The sequence below is a fragment of the Scyliorhinus torazame genome, chromosome 18, assembly GCF_047496885.1.
Source record: "Scyliorhinus torazame isolate Kashiwa2021f chromosome 18, sScyTor2.1, whole genome shotgun sequence".
Classification (NCBI taxonomy): Eukaryota; Metazoa; Chordata; class Chondrichthyes; order Carcharhiniformes; family Scyliorhinidae; genus Scyliorhinus; species Scyliorhinus torazame.
This window is the reverse complement of record NC_092724.1, coordinates 7,507,430-7,528,070: the sequence shown is the minus strand read 5'-3', so window position 1 is coordinate 7,528,070 and position 20,641 is coordinate 7,507,430. Positions and strand designations below refer to the sequence as shown.

The window sequence follows — 20,641 nt, the reverse complement described above, 5'->3', positions numbered from 1 at the left end:
AGCGCAGGGGCGCTTACACTTTTATACGCCTTGATGACAATGTTCTAGAATCCGCGAAAGCATTGCACATTGACCAAGCTGGTAGGAAACAAAGGTTAGGTTTTGTTTACGATACACAAGCTCTCTACCCCCCCGAGGAGTTTCCTTCCCATCCTGCACCCAGGTCAGTGTTTTTATACTGGTGATCTAACCCCCTGTTAAGGGGAGCCCCACCCCCTCGTTACCAGGAGAGTTCGTATTCAGTGGAGGTCAAGGGGAATCCGGTAGTTGTGATGTAGTGACCTCCATGGAGGGTTATGACACCCTCCCCCCCCCCTGCCCGCAAGTCCGGAGATATGTACATGTCCATGCGCAGGTCCAAGGAACCGCCTAGTCATCTTAGCCTGGGAGCAGCCATCTGGGGCCCCCCCGTTTGGCATCCGGAGGAGTGTACTGAACCGGGGAGCGGCATTTCTGCGCGGAGTGCCTTGGCTGAGTCGTCGGAACAGAGGTGGCTGTGGGCGCTGACACAAAGGGCTCCGGTGGTGGCAACGCGTCCATGACAGTCTCGGAATCGGACTCAGCAGGACCTTGTCCTGCAGCTCATCATCCTCGATGTCCGAAACCGGCTTTTCCACGGCAGGTGTGGCTGGGGCCAAAGTCGGCAGCTGGGGCGGAGGTGTTAACTCGAACTGGAGGCGGTTTTTGGTCTGAAACCTCCGGAATCGGATCTGGTGTCTCAGGGTCATCCACATGCCGATTCGATTCGCGCCCCTGTGCCCTCACCCGATATGGGACCGGTCCCGTCTGGGCTAACGCAGCACCCGGGATCCATGTGGCACCTTCCGCAAAGTTGCGGACATACACGGGGTCTCCGAGGGCGAAGGTGCGCAAAGCCGAGCCTGCATCAGCCTCGGCTCTATCCTGGCGTTAACGGATTTTCCTGCCAATGTCCGGGAGAACCAAACGCAAACACGTACGAAGGCGACGGCCCATCAGCAAATCGGCCAGAGCGGCCCCCGTTGTGGCGTGCGGCATGGTCCGGTAGCAAAAAAGGTATCGCGTCGGCGGAGACTCCCAGGACCCGGAGGTCTGTTTTCTCATTCCGATTTTGAACATCTGGACTGCGCGCTCTGCGAATCATTCGTCGTTGTATGGTACGGTCATAAATGCCCAAAATTCTACACTCATGAACGCTGTCCCATTGTCCGAGACCAGCACCTCTGGTATCCCGTGCGTGCTGAAAGATAGCCGCCGCCTCTCGATGGTGGCTCGATCTCTGGTACTTTCCATTTTATGGATCTCCATCCAATTTGAGTGGCATCTATGATGATGAGGCACATTGCTGCCTGGAACGGTCCCGCAAAGTCTATGTGGAGGCGGGACCAAGGACGGCCCGACCATTCCCATGGGTGGAGCGGCGCTGCCAGCGGAATCGTCTGGTGCTCCCGGCACTGAGCACACGCTGGGCCACCTTCTCCACCCCACCAAGGGGTCTCCCTCCTCGACCCGCACCCAGGTCGGGGTTTTTATCCGAGTGATCTAACCCCCCTGTTTCGGGAAGGCTCCGCCCCCTCGTTACTGGGGTAAATCGAATTTAGTGGAGGTCACGGAGAATCTGATAGTCCTGACGCAGTGACCTCCATGAGGGCTATAACAAATTTTTGTATACTTGACGAAGAAGACTTGTTCAAACAATAACCAAGCATTCACCTCATGCAGATTCTGAGAGTTTGGTCCAAATTTAATCCAGGCGATGGGGATCTTGCCCACGGCCTGCCAGTGAGACTCCCTTGTCGGGTCCTTTGGGGAAGGCCCACCGTAGTAAGTGACCAATAGCGGGCCTTCGCCAGGATCAAGGAGCCTGGATACAGACATCCCTGCACCCCCCCCCCCTCCCCCCCCCCCCTCTCCCCCGATCCCCGCTATCCCTCCCAGAGAGCCACCGGCCTCTTGTCAGCACCACCAGGTGGTAGCTGTCAGTAATGCACCCATCAGAGGCCCATGATTAGTGAGGGCGCCAGGCCACATTGTCGGTGAGGGCAGGAGGGAGTTTGTTGGCTCAGGATATGCTGGTGGGCGACGGGAAGGGGGAAAGGTCAGATTTGTGAGGTAAGTTACCTTCAATTCACTGCTTTTGGATGAAAAGGAACCAAAAGGCTTACATGATCAGACTCTCAAGGTCGCCATGCTATCCAACCACTCCCACACCACAATGCCTAACTCACCCCTCACCTCACAATGTCATTTGCTGACGGACTTTGTTCAAATAATACCGTTTTATTTCAGTGTTTATGAAATAGGCCTTATTGTACATCACAAACTAGCTGTCCAAACTGAGCTAAACTAGCCAGGAGCCATGGGTCACCCGAGACTATGGCGACTTTATTTTACATGAAATAATATTTTCCCAAAAAATTAGATACAGGAAATAACTTTGATCTGTATGACCCAATTGTCACACCCTCGGGATATTCCAAAGCATTTCAGGACCAACTATTTTTGGGTCAGAATTAGATTAAAAGCAAACACAATAGCCATTTTAAATTTAGCAAGGCCCCAGAAACATTTATCCAAATAAGCGACTAGTTAATTATCTTTGACTAACTTTGTGCAGATTTAAATCTAATCCAAGATGGTTTTCACAATTCCCCACTTAAAAAAAAAAAAAGATTTTTATTAAAGGTTTTCATAAAATATCAATAACAAAATGAGAAAGAAAAAAGAACCCAACAGGGGTAAGTACAAAACACAATCTAAAACAGCAACCCCCCAAACCCCTCCCCCCTGTACATAAATAATAAATAAACATTAACACCCCGACTTAACACAACAGGTATATACGCCCCCTCAGACCCTCCAGTGTTAATAACATAAACAAAAATAATGGGGTCCACGCCGAGGCCCCAACTTCCCCCCTATGCCGCCTCCACTGCCCCCATATTTTGTGGGCCGCCACCACCACTGGGCTCATGGTATACCTCCTTGGAGGGAGCACCAGTGGCGCGTTGCCAGCGCCCCCAGGCTCGTACCCACACAGGACGCCGTCTCCAGCCTCTTCCATGCAGCCCCCTCCCCCTCCATCACCCACTTGCGCACCATTGTTGCATTGGCGGCCCAGTAGTACCCACATAGGTTGGGCAGCGCCAGCCCCCCCCCCGATCTCTACTCCGCTCAAGGAACACCCTTCTCACCCTCGGAGTCCCTCGCGCCTACACAAACCCCATTATACTCCTGTTAACCCGCCTGGAAAAAGCCTTTGGGATAAACACGGGGAGGCACTGGAACAGGAACAAAAACCTTGGGAGCACCTTCATTTTGATTGACTGCACCCTACCCGCCAAGGACAGCGGCAACGCGTCCCACCTCTTGAACTCCTCCTCCATTTGCTCCACCAGCCTTGTAAAGTTAAGCCTATGCAGGGCCCCCCAGCTCCTGGCCACCTGGACCCCCAAATATCTGAAGCTCCTCTCCACCCTTTTTAGTGGGAGCTCGCCAATCCCCCTCTCCTGGTCCCCTAGCTGAACTACGAACAGCTCGCTCTTCCCCATATTGAGCTTGTACCCCGAATAGTCCCCGAATTCCCTAAGGATCCTCATTACCTCTGGCATTCCTCCCACCGGGTCCGCCACATACAGCAGCAGGTCGTCCGCATAAAGTGACACCCTATGCTCCTCCCCACCCCGCACCAACCCCCTCCAGTTCCTCGACTCTCAGTGCCATAGCCAGGGGTTCAATCGCCAGTGCGAAGAGCAGGGGGGACAGGGGATACCCCTGTCTTCTCCCTCGGTGCAACCAAAAGAACTCGGACCTCCTCCTATTTGTGGCCACACTCACCATCGGGACCTCATACAACAGCCTAACCCACCTGACAAACCCCTCCCCAAACCCGAACCTCTTCAGCACCTCCCACAGGTACCCCCACTCTACCCTATCGAAGGCTTTCTCAGCATCCATCGCCACCACTATCTCCGCCTCCCCCTCCCTCACCGGTATCATGATAACGTTCAAAAGCCTCCGCACATTCACGCTCAACTGCCTCCCCTTCACAAACCCCGTCTGGTCTTCATGGATGATCTGCAGCACACAATCCTCAATTCTCGTGGCTAAAACCTTCGCCAGCACCTTGGCATCTACATTTAGCAAGGAAATCGGTCTGTAAGACCCACATTGCAGGGGATCCTTGTCCCGCTTCAGGATCAAAGAGATCAGTGCCCGGGACATCGTCGGGGGTAAAGCCCCCGCCTTCCTTGCCTCATTGAAGGTCCTGACTAGCAACAGGCCCAACAGGTCCATATATTTTTTATAGAACTCGACCTGGAAACCGTCCGGCCCCGGTGCCTTCCCCGCCTGCATGCTTCCTATCCCTTTGATCAGCTCCTCCAGCCCAATCGGGGCCCCCAGTCCCGCCACCAGTCCCTCTTCCACCTTTGGAAACCTCAATTGGTCCAGGAAACGGCCCATCCCTCCCTCCTCCCGTGGGGGCTCGGATCGGTACAATTCCTCGTAGAAGTCCCTGAAGACCCCATTGATGCCAACCCCACTCCGCACCACGCTCCCTCCCCTGTCCTTAACTCCCCCGATCTCCCTAGCTGCGTCCCGCTTCCGAGGCTGCCCGGACCCTCTGAAAGAGCTCCCTATCCAGGCCCACACCCCCATCCTATCCCCTTAACCCGCACATCCATGGACACTAAGGGACAATTTATCACGGCCAATCCACCTAACCTGCACACCATTGTACTGTGGGTGGAAACCGGGGCAAGCCCACCCAGAAACGGGGAGAACGTGAAAACTCAAGGCCGGAATCGAACCTGGGTCCCTGGCAGCAGTGCCAACCACTTTGCCAAAACCTTTAGATATCAGTACAGTTCTGTGAAATTTTGTGGTTGTTAAGATATATTCCATCAACCTGATTCTTGTGCTTTCCAGGAATAGCACGGTAGCACAGTGGTTAGCACTGTGGCTTCACAGCACCTGGGACCCGGGTTTGATTCCCAGCTTGGGTCACTGTCTGTGTGGAGTCTGCACGTTCTCCCCCATGTCTGTGTGGGTTTCCTCCGGCTGCTCCGGTTTCCTCCCACAAGTCCCAAAAGACGTGCTGTTAGGTAATTTGGACATTCTGAATTCTCCCTCAGTGTACTCGAACAGGCGCCGGAATGTGGCGACTAGGGGATTTTCACAGTAACTTAATTGCAGTGGTAATGCAAGCCTACTTGTCAATAAAGATTATTATTAGTCGTAGTTTCAATACAATTGCATGCTGATTGATTTTGCAACTTGCTAAGACTTCCAGTGAACCAGAATGTGTTTATCGCCAACTGCTCCCTCACATATGCAAACAACCCGTCGATACATTCCTCTGGATTTAAGTGGGATTCAGGAAGTAATAACAACCGGGCAAGAGATTAAATATAAACATGCATATGGTCCCAGGATGGTTTAGATCATTGTCTGCCTGAGCAGCAATGATATCAGTGCAATTCTAAACCAGAGACTAGATTAAATCTCCTTATTTATTTTCATAAGCCAACACCACCAGCCAGATACAATTTGAAAATAAAAACAAAAAGTGCTGCTACTCAGCAGGTCAAGCACCATCAGTGGCCAGAGAAACATAGTTAGTGTTTCAGGTCGATGATCTATCGCCAGAACTCGGACAGATTTGAAATGTATTTTAAGGTTTTAAGGGATCTTGGACTTGGAGCACACAACCTTCGCTTGCTTTTCCTTGGCTGTCACCTTTTAGTTTTTTCATTCATGGGATATGACAGCACAGTGGTTAGCACTGTTGCTTCACAGCGCCAGGATCCCTGGTTCGATTCCCGGCTTGGGTCACTGTCTGTGCAGAGTCTGCACGTTCTCCCTGTGTCTGCGTGGGTTTCCTCCGGGTGCTCCGGTTTCCTCCCACAAGTCCCAAAAGACGTGCTGTTAGGTGAATTGGGCATTCTGAATTCTCCCTCTGTGTACCCGAACAGGTGGCGGAATGTGGCGACTAGGGGCTTTTCACAGTAACATCATTGCAGTGTTAATATAAGCCTACTTGTGACAATAATAAAGATTATTATATAATTATTATTATATGTACATCAATGGCAAGGTCAGCATTTATTGCCCATTCTAAACTAGTCTTGATAAGGTGGTGCGCAGCCATCCTTTTGAACGCTATTGTCTGCATTTAAATCCATTGATAGTCTTTCCCCCACCCCAGATCTTTGCAATCCTCTGACTCTAGCATCTGGTGGCTTTCTGCAGTTCACCATGCTCAGAGATTCTATCCCTAAACCCCTCTATTGCTCCATCCCCTTCCCCTCTTTGAAGACCATCTTTAAAACTGATCTTTCTGGCTCGGTGTTTGGTGGCCTATGGTGGATTTTGGTTACGGAGGTGTGCGGCTTGAGACAGAAAATTTCCATTCTTGGCAAACCTGCCTCAGTAATACATACCACAAATCACGAGGCTTTTGCTCCGTTGGGGCAGATGCAGCATGGAGTTAGGCCTGCCTATTCCAGCAACAGAGATTTATTGATACAGTGAACAGGCAACTTCAAGGGAGGGTGAATGCTGAAGTGGGCTGGTTAGAAGGTACGTCTCGGTTCTCTGGGGCTTTGTCCCAGTTGTTTGAATCCTTTGACAACCTCTTTAAGCTTCAAATGTTGGACTCATAACCCTCTATTGAGATAATTATAGTACGAAGTCTTACAACACCAGGTTAAAGTCCAACAGGTTTGTTTCGATGTCACTAGCTTTCGGAGCGCTGCTCCTTCCTCAGGTGAATGAAGAGGTCTGTTCCAGAAACACATATATAGACAAATTCAAAGATGCCAAACAATGCTTGGAATGCGAGCATTAGCAGGTGATTAAATCTTTACAGATCCAGAGATGGGGTAACCCCAGGTTAAAGAGGTGTGAATTGTACCAAGCCAGGACAGTTGGTAGGATTTTGCAGGCCAGATGGTGGGGGATGAATGTAATGTGACATGAATCCCAGGTCCCGGTTGAGGCCGCACTCATGTGTGCGGAACTTGGCTATAGGTTTCTGCTCGGCGATTCTGCGTTGTCGCGGGTCCTGAAGGCCGCCTTGGAGAACGCTTACCCGGAGATCAGAGGCTGAATGCCCTTGACTGCTGAAGTGTTCCCCGACTGGAAGGGAACATTCCTGCCTGGTGATTGTTGCGCGATGTCCGTTCATTCGTTGTCGCAGCGTCTGCATGATCTCGCCAATGTACCACGCTTCGGGACATCCTTTCCTGCAGCGTATGAGGTAGACAACGTTGGCCGAGTCGCACGAGTATGTACCGCGTACCTGGTGGGTGGTGTTCTCACGTGTAATAGTGGTATCCATGTCGATGATCTGGCACGTCTTGCAGAGATTACCATGACAGGGTTGTGTGGTGTCGTGGTCACTGTTCTGAAGACTGGGTAGTTTGCTGCAAACAATGGTTCGTTTGCGGTTGCGCGGTTGTTTGAAGGCAAGTAGTGGGGGTGTGGGGATGACCTTGGCAAGATGTTCATCTTCACCGATGACGTGTTGAAGGCTGTGAAGAAGATGACGTAGTTTCTCCGCTCCGGGGAAGTACTGGACGACGAAGGGTATTCTGTCGGTTGTGTCCCATGTTTGTCTTCTGAGGAGGTCGGTCCGGTTTTTCGCTGTGGCGCGTTGGAACTGTCGATCGATGAGTCGAGTGCCATATCCTGTTCGTACGAGGGCATCTTTCAATGTCTGTAGATGTCTGTTACGCTCCTCCTCGTCTGAGCAGATCCTGTGTATACGGAGCGCTTGTCCATAGGGGATGGCTTCTTTAATGTGTTTAGGGTGGAAGCTGGAGAAGTGGAGCATCATGAGGTTATCCGTAGGTTTGCGGTAAAGCGAAGTGCTGAGGTGACCGTCCTTGATGGAGACGAGTATGTCCAAGAATGCAACTGATTTTGGAGAGTAGTCCATGGTGAGTCTGATGGTTGGATGGAACTTATTAATGTCATCGTGTAGTCGTTTCAGTGATTCTTCGCCGTGGGTCCAAAGGAAAAAAATGTCATTGATGTATCTGGTGTATAACATCGGTTGAAGGTCCTGTGCGGTGAGTAGGTCCTGTTCAAACTTGTGCATGAAGATGTTGGCGTATTGGGGTGCGAATTTGGTCCCCATGGCTGTTCCGTGCGTCTGGATGAAGAACTTGTTGTCGAAGGTGAAGACGTTGTGATCCAGAATGAAGCGGATGAGTTGCAGAATTGCGTCTGGAGATTGGCAGTTGTCGGTGTTGAGTACTGAGGCTGTTGCAGCAATGCCGTCGTCATGGGGGATGCTGGATCTGTAAAGATTTAATCACCTGCTAATGCTCGCATTCCAAGCATTGTTTGGCATCTTTGAATTTGTCTATATATGTGTTTCTGGAATAGACCTCTTCATTCACCTGAGGAAGGAGCAGCGCTCCGAACGCTAGTGACATCGAAACAAACCTGTTGGACTTTAACCTGGTAAGACTTCGTACTGTGCTCACCCCAGTCCAACGCCGGCATCTCCACATCAGAGATAATTATAGTTTTTTAAACTGAGCCAATGAACAGCCCTTAAGGAAATGTCAAAAAGATCACTATTAAAACTACTCTAACAAATGCTACACCTGATGGCCTGGCAATCAAAGCAGTCCAGCAGAGTTTTGTTTTTCGACAATAACTGACAGCTTTGGCTTTTTAAAATAGTTTTAAAAGCACATAATTGTGGAAAACACTTCATGTCATGACAATTAAACCAACCTTATCCTCCTCCTTCAATTGTGTTCATGTCTATGCTGTAAATTTCTTCCACACTATGAGTTAAGGCTCTTACAAAAGTCAAAACGTGGTCTATTTGAACAAATGGCATGGCAGAGTTTGGTATCCCTCCTTGTATGAATCACACTCCACCTCGTTTCCCCTACTGGCAAAAATGAGATCTGTTGGAAATGGGTGTGGGACTTCTGCATCTAGGTCCCTCTGGTCATTTTAATAGGTCCAGAGTATTCCCAACTCTGTGAAACATGGCATCCATTTCGTCTGTGAAACACCTTGGGTATTTTTTGATGATAATGGTACAAGATAAAGGATTTTAAAAACAAAATGTCAGCATCAGGGGCTGTTGCTGCTGCAGTAATTTCTAACATGTTGCAAAATAGCAGCTTGGTAACAGATTATATCTCATTCTAATTTTTCTTTCGTTATGTTTTCGTGGGATGGGGTGTCCGTGGCATTGCCAGTATTTGTTGCTGATCCCTGATTGCCCTTGAGCTGAAAGCAGTTAAGAGTCAGCCACATCGCTGTGAGTCGGGAGTCACATGTCGGCCAGATCAGGTAAGGGTGGCAGATTTCTTTCCCCAAAGAACATTAGTGAACCAGATGGGTTTTTACCATAATTAATAATAGTTGTCACCATCGGAATGACGGAGACCAGCCTTATATTCAAAATTTATTAATTGAATTGAAGTTCAATTCAATTTAGTTCTAAATTTTATACAGTTGTTGAAAAACCATGAGTTTGGTGTCTTACCTGCGCCAATGAAGGGGACCAGCAGAAAAAAAACATCCAGCCTTGAGAAGCACACATTTGCTGCCATGTTTATAATTGTTCTCAAAAATCTAAAAGTAACAGCAAGAATAGGAACATGCTAATTCAAGTAATATGCAAAAATATTTCTGTGAAATAATTAATCGAAGATTGACATTTTTCCAAGATAAGGTTTTGTGAGAGCTTGCTTTCACCTTCAATTGAAACAGTACAATTTCCATGTGCTTCAGTGATTAAACAGATCAAATTTAAATCACCATGAAAATATTTAGCAATTACAACTTTACCGCAGCTTTACAGCGACTAAGCAGTTCGTTTCGGAACGAAGGACATTCTTTGGATACAGCAATTCCTCACGCGTCCTATTAACCCAAGTCACTTGCTAGATTACCGTGCCGTACCCACGCCCGCCACTCTTGGTGGCGTGGGTTTCCTCCGGGTGCTCCGGTTTCCTCCCACGGTCCAAAGATGTGCAGGTTAGGTGGATTGGCCATGATAAATTGCCCTTAGTGTCCAAAATTGCCCTTAGTGTTGGGTGGGGTTACTGGGTTATGGGGATAGGGTGGAGGTGTTGACCTTGGGTAGGGTGCTCTTTCCAAGAGCCGGTGCAGACTCGATGGGCCGAATGGCCTCCTTTTGCACTGTAAATTCCATGATAATCTATGATAATCTTCTTCTAAAGATCTAGTGGGGGTATGGGAGACTCATCGCATGAGATTTGCTGCCATAAACACATACTGGACAAATGAACACGCTCAAAAATATTGCATCCATCAGATGCCTCCGAGGAAGATGCATGTTTCCAGAATGTTTTTAATTATTCATTGGATAGGCCAGCATTTATTGCTCATTCCGATTCCCCTTGAACCGAGAGCAATTAAGAGTCAAGCACATTCTTGTGCTGTGGGTCGGGAGTTACATGTAGGCCAGACCAGGTAAGGGCGGCAGATTTCCTTCTCCGAAGGACATTGGTGAACCATATGGTTTTACAACAATCGATGATAGTTAGATGATCAGCATATGGAGACTAGCTTTACATTCCGAATCTATTAATTGAAGTTGAATTGAGTTATTTAAATTTATTCAATTGTTGAATGAACCAAATGTGTTTTTGCAACAAGCAACCATGGTTTGAATTGAATTGAATTGAATTTGATCTATCAACACGTGTACCGAGTGACAGTGAAAAGTATTGCTCTGCGTACAGACCAGACAGATCGTTCCATACATGAAAAAACATAAGACATGCATAAATACACAATGTAAATACATAGACACAGGCATCGGGTGAAGCATACAGAGTGTAGTGCTACTCAGTAAATAAGGTGTGGAAGAGATCAGGTCAGTCTATAAGAGGGTCATTCAGGAGTCTGGTAACAGCGGGGAAGAAGCTGTTTTTGAACCCGTTGGTGCGTGTTCTCAGACTTTTGTATCTCCTGCCCGATGGAAGAAGGTAGAAGAGAGAATAAGCCGGGTGGGAGGGGTCTTCGATTATGCTGCCCGCTTTCCCCAGGCAGCGGGAGGTGTAGACAGAGTCAATGGATGGGAGGTGGGTTCGTGCGATGGACTAGGTGCTGTTCACGACTCTCTGTAGTTTCTTACGGTCTTGGGCTGAGCAGTTGCCATACCAGGCTGTGATGCAGCCCGATAGGATGGTTTCTATGGTGCATCTGTAAAAGTTGGTAAGAATCAGTGTGGGCATGCCGAATTTCCTTAGTTTCCTGAGGAAGTATAGGCACTGTTGGGCTTTCTTGGTCGTAGTGTCGACATGGGTGGACCAGGACAGATTGTTGGTGATGTGCACAGTAGGAAATTGAAGCTGTCAACCATCACCACATAGGGGCAGCACCGGTGCAGTGGCTAGCACTGCCTCCTCACGGCGCCGAGGTCCCCGGTTCCAATTGCCCCTTAATTGGAAAAAAACATCTCCACCTCGGCACCATTGGTGCAGACAGGGGCATATATGACACTTTGCTTCCTGACGTCAATGAACAGCTCTTTAGTTTTGCTGACGTTTAGGGAGAGATTGTCGTCGTTCAACTACATGGTTTCATAGTCATCATTAGACATTTAATTCCAGATTTTTATTGAATTCAATAAAACAGGGGGATTCAAACCTAGGTCCCCAGAGCATGACCAGGGCTCTCTGTATCACTACTCCAGTGACAATACCACAGTGCCATCACCTTCCTGCTCGTTGGTGAAACATATTTCTTATAAATCTAAGCGGCTGAATTGCCTGGAAACCTCTGTGCCGCTTGCAAAGGGACAGTTTAACCTGCATTCTTCAGCTACGGACTGGATGCTAAACAGGCGAGAGGCAAACAGTACTTGTCTTTTCCACCTCAGTCTCCGATAACTTCACTGCATGTGTTTTGAAGTACCTACAGCACCATTTCTCCAACAGATCCATGCTAGTATTTATGTTCCGTATGAGCCTTAAACGTTTCAGCAATATTTTTGTTGCACTTCTACAAAATCAGCAACACACTGAGGGCCATTCGCAGCCAAGGGCAGCAGGATACTGCACCAAGCTACAGGGGAAGAATGCACACCGTCACTCATTAAAACAGCTTTGGTAATGGGAGCTCCGAGCGAACATCTTGCAATATAGCTGCCCATCACCTTCCTGCTAGTTTGTGCTCTCATTGGTGCAAAACCTATCTAATGGGCAGCACGGTAGCACAGTGGTTAGCACAGTTGCTTCACAGCTCCGGGGTCCCAGGTTCGATTCCCGGGTCCAAAAATGTTAAGTGGGGTTACTGGGTTACGGGGGTAGGGTGGCGGCGTGGGTTTGAGTAGGGTGCTCTTTCCGAGGGCCGGTGCAGACACGCTGGGACGAATGGCCTCCTTCTGCACTGTAAAATCTGTGATTTATGAGCTCACTTCGTAGCAATTCCTTACAAAACCCACTGCTTCACTTTAACAGCCTCGTACCTCTGCATCTCCTGCTTGTCCTCTCCTGTGCCACCTTACACACTCTTCAATGCACAAGCCTTACTCTCAGCCGTTCTATCTTGCTGCAGAGCCAATTGACTCACAATGCCGGTCACATCCAGAGGGCTTGGATTAATGAGACTATCATAAGCTCTGTTCGTAGGACAGGCACTGTTCTATTAAACACATTGCTCCCACACAGGTAAGATCTTGGCACAAGAGAACCATAGAATTCCTACAGTGCAGAAGGAGGCCATTCAGCCCATCGAGTCTGCACCGACCCTCTGAAAGAGCACCCTACCTAGGCCTACTCCCCCACTCTATCCCTGTAACCCCACCTAACCTGCACATCTTTGGATTGTGGGAGGAAACCGGAGCACCCGGAGGAAACCCACGCAGACACAGGGAGAAAGTGCAAACTCCACACAGGCACTCACCCAAGGTCGGAATTGAACCCGGGTCCCTGGTACAATAAGGTAGCAGTGCTAACCCCATATTTGGCAGATTATGGTATGTATAATCCAGCTGAATCCTATTTCCAGTTCAGGTTTTTTGGGAACATATGGCAGCAATTCTTTCTGGGCGTGATTTAATGGAAAACAAAGAGTCCTGTTTTGGGCACGTTTAACAGTGTATGTCCCGGCACCTGCAGCACAGAGAACGACCCCGCTATTAAACGAGACTCTGCTCCTTTTCTCGGCCCCGACGAGGCCGTACTTGGACTAATTCCCTGCTCAGCTCAGCTCGCCAGTGCAGGAAGAGATCGGGACGCCATTTAAACTGCCCCTCGTGACCTCCGGACCCACCCAATGCCCCAATTTACTAATTAACTCCCCTCGAGCCCCCACACCTACCTAATAAGGATAGGACACCCCCGAGCCCGATCCCTGGCATGGGCAAAATGCCACCTGGGCACCGCCACCCTGGCAGTGCCCTTGCCAGCCTGGCATTGCCACCTGGAATCCGGGTGGCATTGCCAAAGTTCCAGTCTAGCATTGGGAGTGCCAGGGTACCACCCTGCCCAGAGCCCAACCATCCGGGGTGCCCCCCGATCGCACCCCACGAGTGCTGTTGCGTCTGGTCCATGTTTCTGGAGACCAGTGCTCAACAACGCCAAGGCAGAGTATCCGAGGCAAGACTGTTCAATCCCGCGCCTTGGATAACTCCAGTGTAGACATATTCAAGTGAGAATAGCTCATTTAAATATGCAAATCTGGATCCCGCCCTTTGAGGGCAGGATTCAGATTGCTAGATCTCACAAGGCAACAACAAGCATCGTAAATTTGACTAGGTGCCTCTGCGAGAGCCTGTGCCTTTCCAGAATTGAGAGAGCCTCTAGCCTCCTCTTGAATATCCATCTCGGTTATACCTCTGGCTCAACAAGCACAGCTCAGTGGAAGAGGGAGTCCGTCATTGGCTTGACCACCACTCAGGGAATGAAGGGAGGTGTCACCTGGGTCGGAGACAGCGGATGAACATTGGGGGACCTGGAGCAGTGTAAGTGCCCATGCGACATCCCTGTCGTGGTCACCGGCTCAGTAACGCTGTGCTGGGTGGGGGGGGGAATGGTGAGGGTAGCTCAGCAGTCACACGCGGGATGACCATGGGATTTGGAGCGAGTGGACGGATCCATCCTCTGAGCTGGAATGACAGTTCCCGATCCCAGTGAATCACTGGCCGAGGAAATCGGGAATCCGGCGAGATTCACGTGAGCAGAGTGATAGCCTATTTGCATGCTGTGAATCTCACCTCTCCAGCGCTCCCAGCACCAGCCGGAAGCACTCCGGTTTTCCCGATGGCGGGAGCATTTAGTCACGGTTCGGGAGGATTACGCCTTTTGTCCCAGAGGAAAAGTCAGCGATTGTCATTACCTGGCATCCACATACCATGACCTGAATCTTCAGCGTATTTCCACCACTTACAGGATAAACTCACCTAGGCAGCACGAGAATCATCCATTCACATTTTTGAACTTTACCTTTGGGTCTATTGATAGTATACAAAACATTTCCGCCTCAGCACTTCAGTGGCCATTTAATTAATTCAACTTGCAGCTGATCTTAATAAAGCTAAAGGCACATCAAACAGTCGAGGAGACTTCACAAAATGTACAAAGGCTTGGAATGAATGGATTAAAATGCCGGTTGATTAAAGAAGCGAGATACTTTACAACTCATGTATTGGATCCACTCCAGTTTCTTTTGGTGCAAGGAAAGCTGACTATAAAAACAAAGTGTGAGAGAAACATCGGGTCGTAACCCCCTGGAGTAAATCGAAGCCCCCCCTTTCTCGCCTGACCTCCCAATCCAGGCCCGGTGAGAACATTGTTGTGCAGCGGGCTCCCGTGGCAGTGTGCTGAGTTAGAGGTAAGGAAGTCATGACCCTTACTCACAGGGGCAGCTGCTGCAAAAACTAGGTGAGATGGACAAAATGTTCAGGACTGAGAGAGTTTCATTGGGAAAGGGAACCAAAAAGAGAAATCTAGCAGCGGTGAGCGAAGGGAGTTGAGGTACAGATCAGACATGACCCAAAGGGACGACTGGAGGCCTGAGGGCCTACTCCTGTTGCAATAGTCCACAAACCTGAACAAACACTCCTATAGAACAGCATACGCAGCAATCAGGCTTTACTTGCACTTTCGTGAGGTGATCAGTACTCTTCATTTGTAAGGAAATGCTGCTGCCTCTGGGAAACAAAACGTTGTTAACAATATTGGAATGTATTTACTTTTTTTTCACGGAAGGAGGAAATCAGGTCAAGGTCTTCAGTGTGGAAAATTGCACCCTGGAGCTGCTCATATCTGCAGTGAGAAAATGCAGTGGCCAGGATTTTCCGGGCAGTTCCCACCGACGGGATTTTCCGGCCCGCTGACGGCAAACCCCCGGCACTGGTTTCCCGGCGGCGAGGGCCTGTTCAACAGGAAATCCCGTTGATAACGGCAGGAGCAAAGATCCTCCTGCCGGCCAGCAGAGGAGGCAAAACATGCCGCAGAGGGGGCGGAAAATGCCGCCCACTAGTGTGTGCCGAAGTAAATGCGCATTTACACGTCACTGAAGTAGAGCTGATCACATCGATCGACAGAACCGACTCAAAAACAGCTTCTTCCCTACTGCCATCAGACTTTTGAATGTGTCATAATATACACCAGTATATCATGGTGCAGACACACACACACACACTGATTGACATGCAGTGGGACCAATCAGCATACACAACACCGCAGCCAATCGCCAGTGAGAGCACACGCACTATAAAGACAGGGGACAGGAGAGTTCCCCCTCATTCTAGTAGCAGCCAGCTCGGGGCACAGAGCTCACAGCCGGCAACACAGACATTCACCATGTGCTGAGTGCATCACCTGGTTAAGACTAAGCAAGGGTCAACAGTAAAAGCTGGTATTGCATTTACCCACAGTTCAAGTAAGTTAATATAGTTAACCTAATAATAAAATAGAGTTGCACCACTTCCAGTGTTGGTGACCTGTTTGTGATCCAGAACACCCAACACATCAGAATGGACCTACCTCGTATTAAGTTGATCTTTTCTCCACACCTTGCTATAACTGTAACATTATATTCTGCAGTCTCTCCTTCCTTCCCTATGTACGGTATGCATTGTCTGGACAGCATGCAAGAAACAATACTTTTCACTGTATACTTATACATGTGACAATAATAAATCAAATCAAATCAAATTGGATGAATTAAAATTGAGTACTGCAGCACCTGCTGTGAGGTAGCGCGCGAAGGACTGAGAAAACATTTCCACTTACCTGCGGAGAAGCTGACGGGCAGACTTTGCTGGGACACTGCTGCGCTCTGAACCAGCCCTGTGACCAGAAATGTACATTCAAGCGACACTGCGGGAACACGCACACAGACGTGGCTTGTCTGCGAGGACAGCTGTTCTGTGTTCTGCCAATTTATAACATCTGTATGTACGCAGTAGACTTCAAGGAAATCTTGCTCACAATCACTGAGAGAGCACTGGCAATGGGCCCACACATGCCGAATAAATTGGTCAGAGTTGAGAAGGGGCCTTGGCAGATATTCTTTGCTTAAATTCTGAGAAGGAGCTGGAAGAGTCTGGAGGATTTAGCATCATCCACGGCCCAACAGTGTCGTCCGTTTCTTAATCTCATTGTTACTAAGAAGACAGTTGAGGCCAACGCATTCAAGGAGGAGTTAGCGGGGGCTGAAGGGATTTCTAACTGAGCTTGAGTGTCCCCCACAGACCCCACCCACGGGCAATGTCATCGCCCCTCGCATACGTAGGCGCTACCTCACACCCCACCAAGTGAGGACACCCCCGCTATGAGGTCGCTGAGGGCCCTCCCTTTTCAGGCCTACCCACTCATCCTTTTGGGGCCCCCTTTCAGGACGCCCACCCATCACCCCCCCCAACCTTTATGAGGCCCACTCATAGCCCCTTTTTCATGAGCATTACTACCCCTCAGGCCCTTCGAGTTGGCAGTACCGCCCAGGCGCCGTGGCAGTGTCAGGTGGCTGTGCCATGGTACCAAATTGGCAGTGCCAAGGTTCCTGAGTGCCAGAGGAAGAGTCAAGATGCCACCCTGCCCTGTCCCTGCCCACCCAGGGGTTTCCAATGGCCTGGGTCTCGCCCCAGGTGCCGTTACAACGAGTCCACGTTTGTGTAGACCAGTACTGGATAGCGCCTGGTCCAGGCCTCGCTGGGTTATTTCCCGGGTGCCAGGGAAATCCAGCGAACACGTATTTAAATTAGCTTAATGGCTGATTTAAGTATATATCTGTGCTGGCCGAGATCCAGACCGCGGCGTCTCGCGAGGTTCGAGTGAATCTTACGAGACATCTCGAGCATCGCAATTCTCGGGATAGGCCTCGCGAGACCCTGCGACCTCATTGCAATATCAAGTCGCGTACAATGAGGCTGGTGAATCGCGCCCATACACCGGGATTCTCCGGGGCCGCCCACTAGGTGCAGGATTCACAATGGCCCACAGAAACCCGCGTCAGGCCGAACTCGAGATTGGTGCCAGGTGGAAGACCCATCAAGAATCTCCTTGCCTGCACCACCGGCCATAGTGGATTTCCCGATGTCCCCGTCAAGCTTCTCGCCCGGCCCCGTGGGACCATGCAAATAGCTCATTAGAGCTAGTTTACATCTCAATGACGGGCAGGATGCCTGACTCACTGGCCAGCTGGGATAGCCCCAGCCGAGAGTCCTGCTGGCACGAATTAGTGCAGGTGTTGAGGAACGTGGACATGGTGGCTTGCAGTCCGAATGGTGGTAAGTACCTTCCCAACAGTTGTCGCTAGGGTGCCGAGGGGGGGTCCTTCATGGGAGGTGGGGGTCAGAGAGGCTTACACTGGGCTGGAGGGGCTCAGGTCAGTGGGCCTTTCTGGGATCGGGCTTGTTTGGCTGCTCTCCCCATCTGTAAACTGTATTGAGAATGTAAAAATTAAAGTTTTCTCACAATAAAGTGAAAGTGTTCCCATCTATACCCCTAAACCCATTAAAAAGTCTGTCTGTGCCAAGTTTAAAGGTCTGTGAGATGAAGGTTAAAGTGATCACTTTAAAATGGTGGAAACCTTTCACACATTCATTTCATTGCTCTTTAAAGTACAGAGGTCTATGTGTGTGCAGAGCAGGCTGAATGCTTTGATCTGTATTGTTTACATTCAGTTTCATGCCCCATTGCTAATAGCTTTCTGATTGACAGCTCAAGGCAGTTTCAAAGGGGAGACTCAGATCGGTTAATTTTATAACTCTGCAGGGATCCATTAACTCAGGGTAGCAGGTGATTTCTGAATTGTGGTTTTCAAAATGAATCTGCCTCTGTTCTCAAGTGCTTTCCAGAAAGTGCAGATTTGCATTCTAATGGCAATTGCATTCAGCTACCCTCGTTGTAATCTGTGCCTCTATCAGGCAGCATAGTAGCACAAGTGATCAGCACTGCGACTTCACAGCGCCAGGGTCCCAGGTTCGATTCCCTGCTGGGTCACGGTCTGTGCGGAGTCTGCACGTTCTCCCCGTGTCTACGTGGGTTTCCTCCCGGTGCTCCAGTTTCCTACCACAGTCCAAAGACGTGCAGGTTAGGTGGATTGGCCATGATAAATTGCCCTTAGTGACCAAAAAGGGTTAGGGGGGGTTACTGGGTTATGGGGATAGGGTGGCAGTGAGGGCTTCAGTGGATCGGTGCAGGCTCGATGAGCCGAATGGCCTCCTTCTGCATATGGTCTATGTTCTGTATTCTATTTATAAAGCCCAGGATCCTACAAGCCTTTTGCAATCTGCCCTGCCACCTTCAATGATTTGCGCAGATCTCGCTGTTCCTGCATCACTTTTAGAATTGCACTCTTTATTTTATGCAGTCTCTTCTAGTTCTTCCTATCAAAATCCACCATTTCACACTTCTCTGTGCAAAACCTCATCGACCATATGTCCACCCACTCCATCAGTCTGACTGTGTCCTCTTGGAAGTCTATCCCGACTCTCCTCACATGTTAACACTGCTTCCAAGTTTTGAGTTTCCTGCGCAGTTTGAAATTCTGCCATTGCGTATCCAAGACTTGATCATTAACAGAGATCAAGAAAAGAAGTGATTCTGGTATCGGCCTCAGGGGAAATCCACGATAGATATACCTTCCTATAGTCTAAAAAAACCCTACTGCTACTGATTGCTGTCACTCTGCCAACTTTGTGTCTGTGCTGCGACACTCCCTTTCATTCCGTGAACTTCAGCTTTGATGCCACGTCTATCTGTCACTTTACAGACCTATGCATCACCCAACTCGGTTTATGTTACAAATTACTCGTATGCCAGCTTAGAAGTAGACATGCAAAAAAAAGACAGGGTGACCTTGAGTGTCACTGGCAGTATGATCCCGATGATACAGGATGACTGCAGGTTGCCTTGCAGGTAATGGCACAGATCTTCAATTCACTCAATATTAACCAGGGATTGGCACAATTGCTTTGGTTTTGTCATAACCATTTAAGGAGTGTCGTCACACTTGAAAACCAACTTAATCATTGTGTACCATGGGCTGGATTCTCTGTTTCAGCGTCTAAGTGCTGATGCCAGCGGAGCACATGTGGTCTTTTACGACCAAAAAATGTGAGAAACCCTCACCAAATCCGGGACCGGTGATGGGCTAGCATCGATGCCGGGTGAAACCCCCGCCTACCGTGCCGAAAACGGCTGGAGAATGGCCGGGTCCCTGACCAAGCATGCGCACGGCTGATGATCTGCAGCGGTTGTGCCGTACAACATGGTGCCGGCTGTGCGCGGACCAAACCCGCCATCCGCGACCCCACAGCCCACCCCCTGGCCACTCCCCACCAGTCCCCCCAGCCCGAGCAGAACCCTCCCCGGCCATAGGCACAGACCCGGCCGAGTGTGGCAGCGCTGGACAGAGTCCGCAGCCGCCACGCCGGGTTCCCAGACGGCTGAGACCACACGTGTCCCATGCCGTCCGGAACTCAGCCCATCGGGGGTGCAGCATCGTGGGAGGGTCGGCTGATGACACGCCAACAGCATTGCAACGGTGCGCGACGCGATGACACCATTTCAGAGGGGGCGGAGCATGACGGATCACCGTCAAACCGGCACGGCCCCGATTTCGGCATCGGAGTCAATTCTCCGCCCGATCGCTGATTACGATATAAGCGTCAGGCAACGGAGAATCCCACCCAATAGAATTTCACTTCAATGCATTAGCACTCCCTTACCTCTCAAGGAACATTAGACTTAATATTTACATGAAGCCTCTTTCTAAATTTCCTCAGTTCTCTCTTCTGAAGCAGTGTGCTTCAATGTGATGGTCAATCCTGGGAAATTAGTAAATAATCGAGCATTTTTACTGAATTCAATTCACAAATTGCCAGGGTGGAAAACCTCTGACTTGTTTTTCCGATGTCATATCAAATTTCAATCTTGTAATTTATTCTCAATGAAGAACATGGAACAAAGAAAACATTTAACTGGCTCGCCACTTAACAGATCATGTGTTAAACAGACTTTCAGTTTTATTAAATAGAAACATGGATGCAATTATTTTCCAAAGGACACTCGGGATGTTTCTTGAGAAAATTTATCTTGGAGCATCTATCATCCATCTCCTAGTTATTAGCTTCAAATTACATACAAACACAACTGTGATCATATGTACAGTGCATATGAAAGGTTTTAGATTTGTTTCATAT

General features: G+C 49.4%; 1 protein-coding gene across 1 annotated transcript in view; it reads right to left on the bottom strand.

The window, feature by feature from the left end:
- The window catches only part of LOC140394919 (interleukin-6 receptor subunit beta-like), a 54,773-nt gene extending 45,189 nt beyond the window's left edge, over positions 1-9,584 (bottom strand). The window contains exon 1 of the mRNA XM_072482109.1: positions 9,500-9,584. Coding sequence (XP_072338210.1) covers positions 9,500-9,566 — 67 coding nt within the window. The 5' untranslated portion in view covers positions 9,567-9,584. The remainder of the gene's footprint in view (positions 1-9,499) is intronic.
- Positions 9,585-20,641: the final 11,057 nt, after the last annotated feature.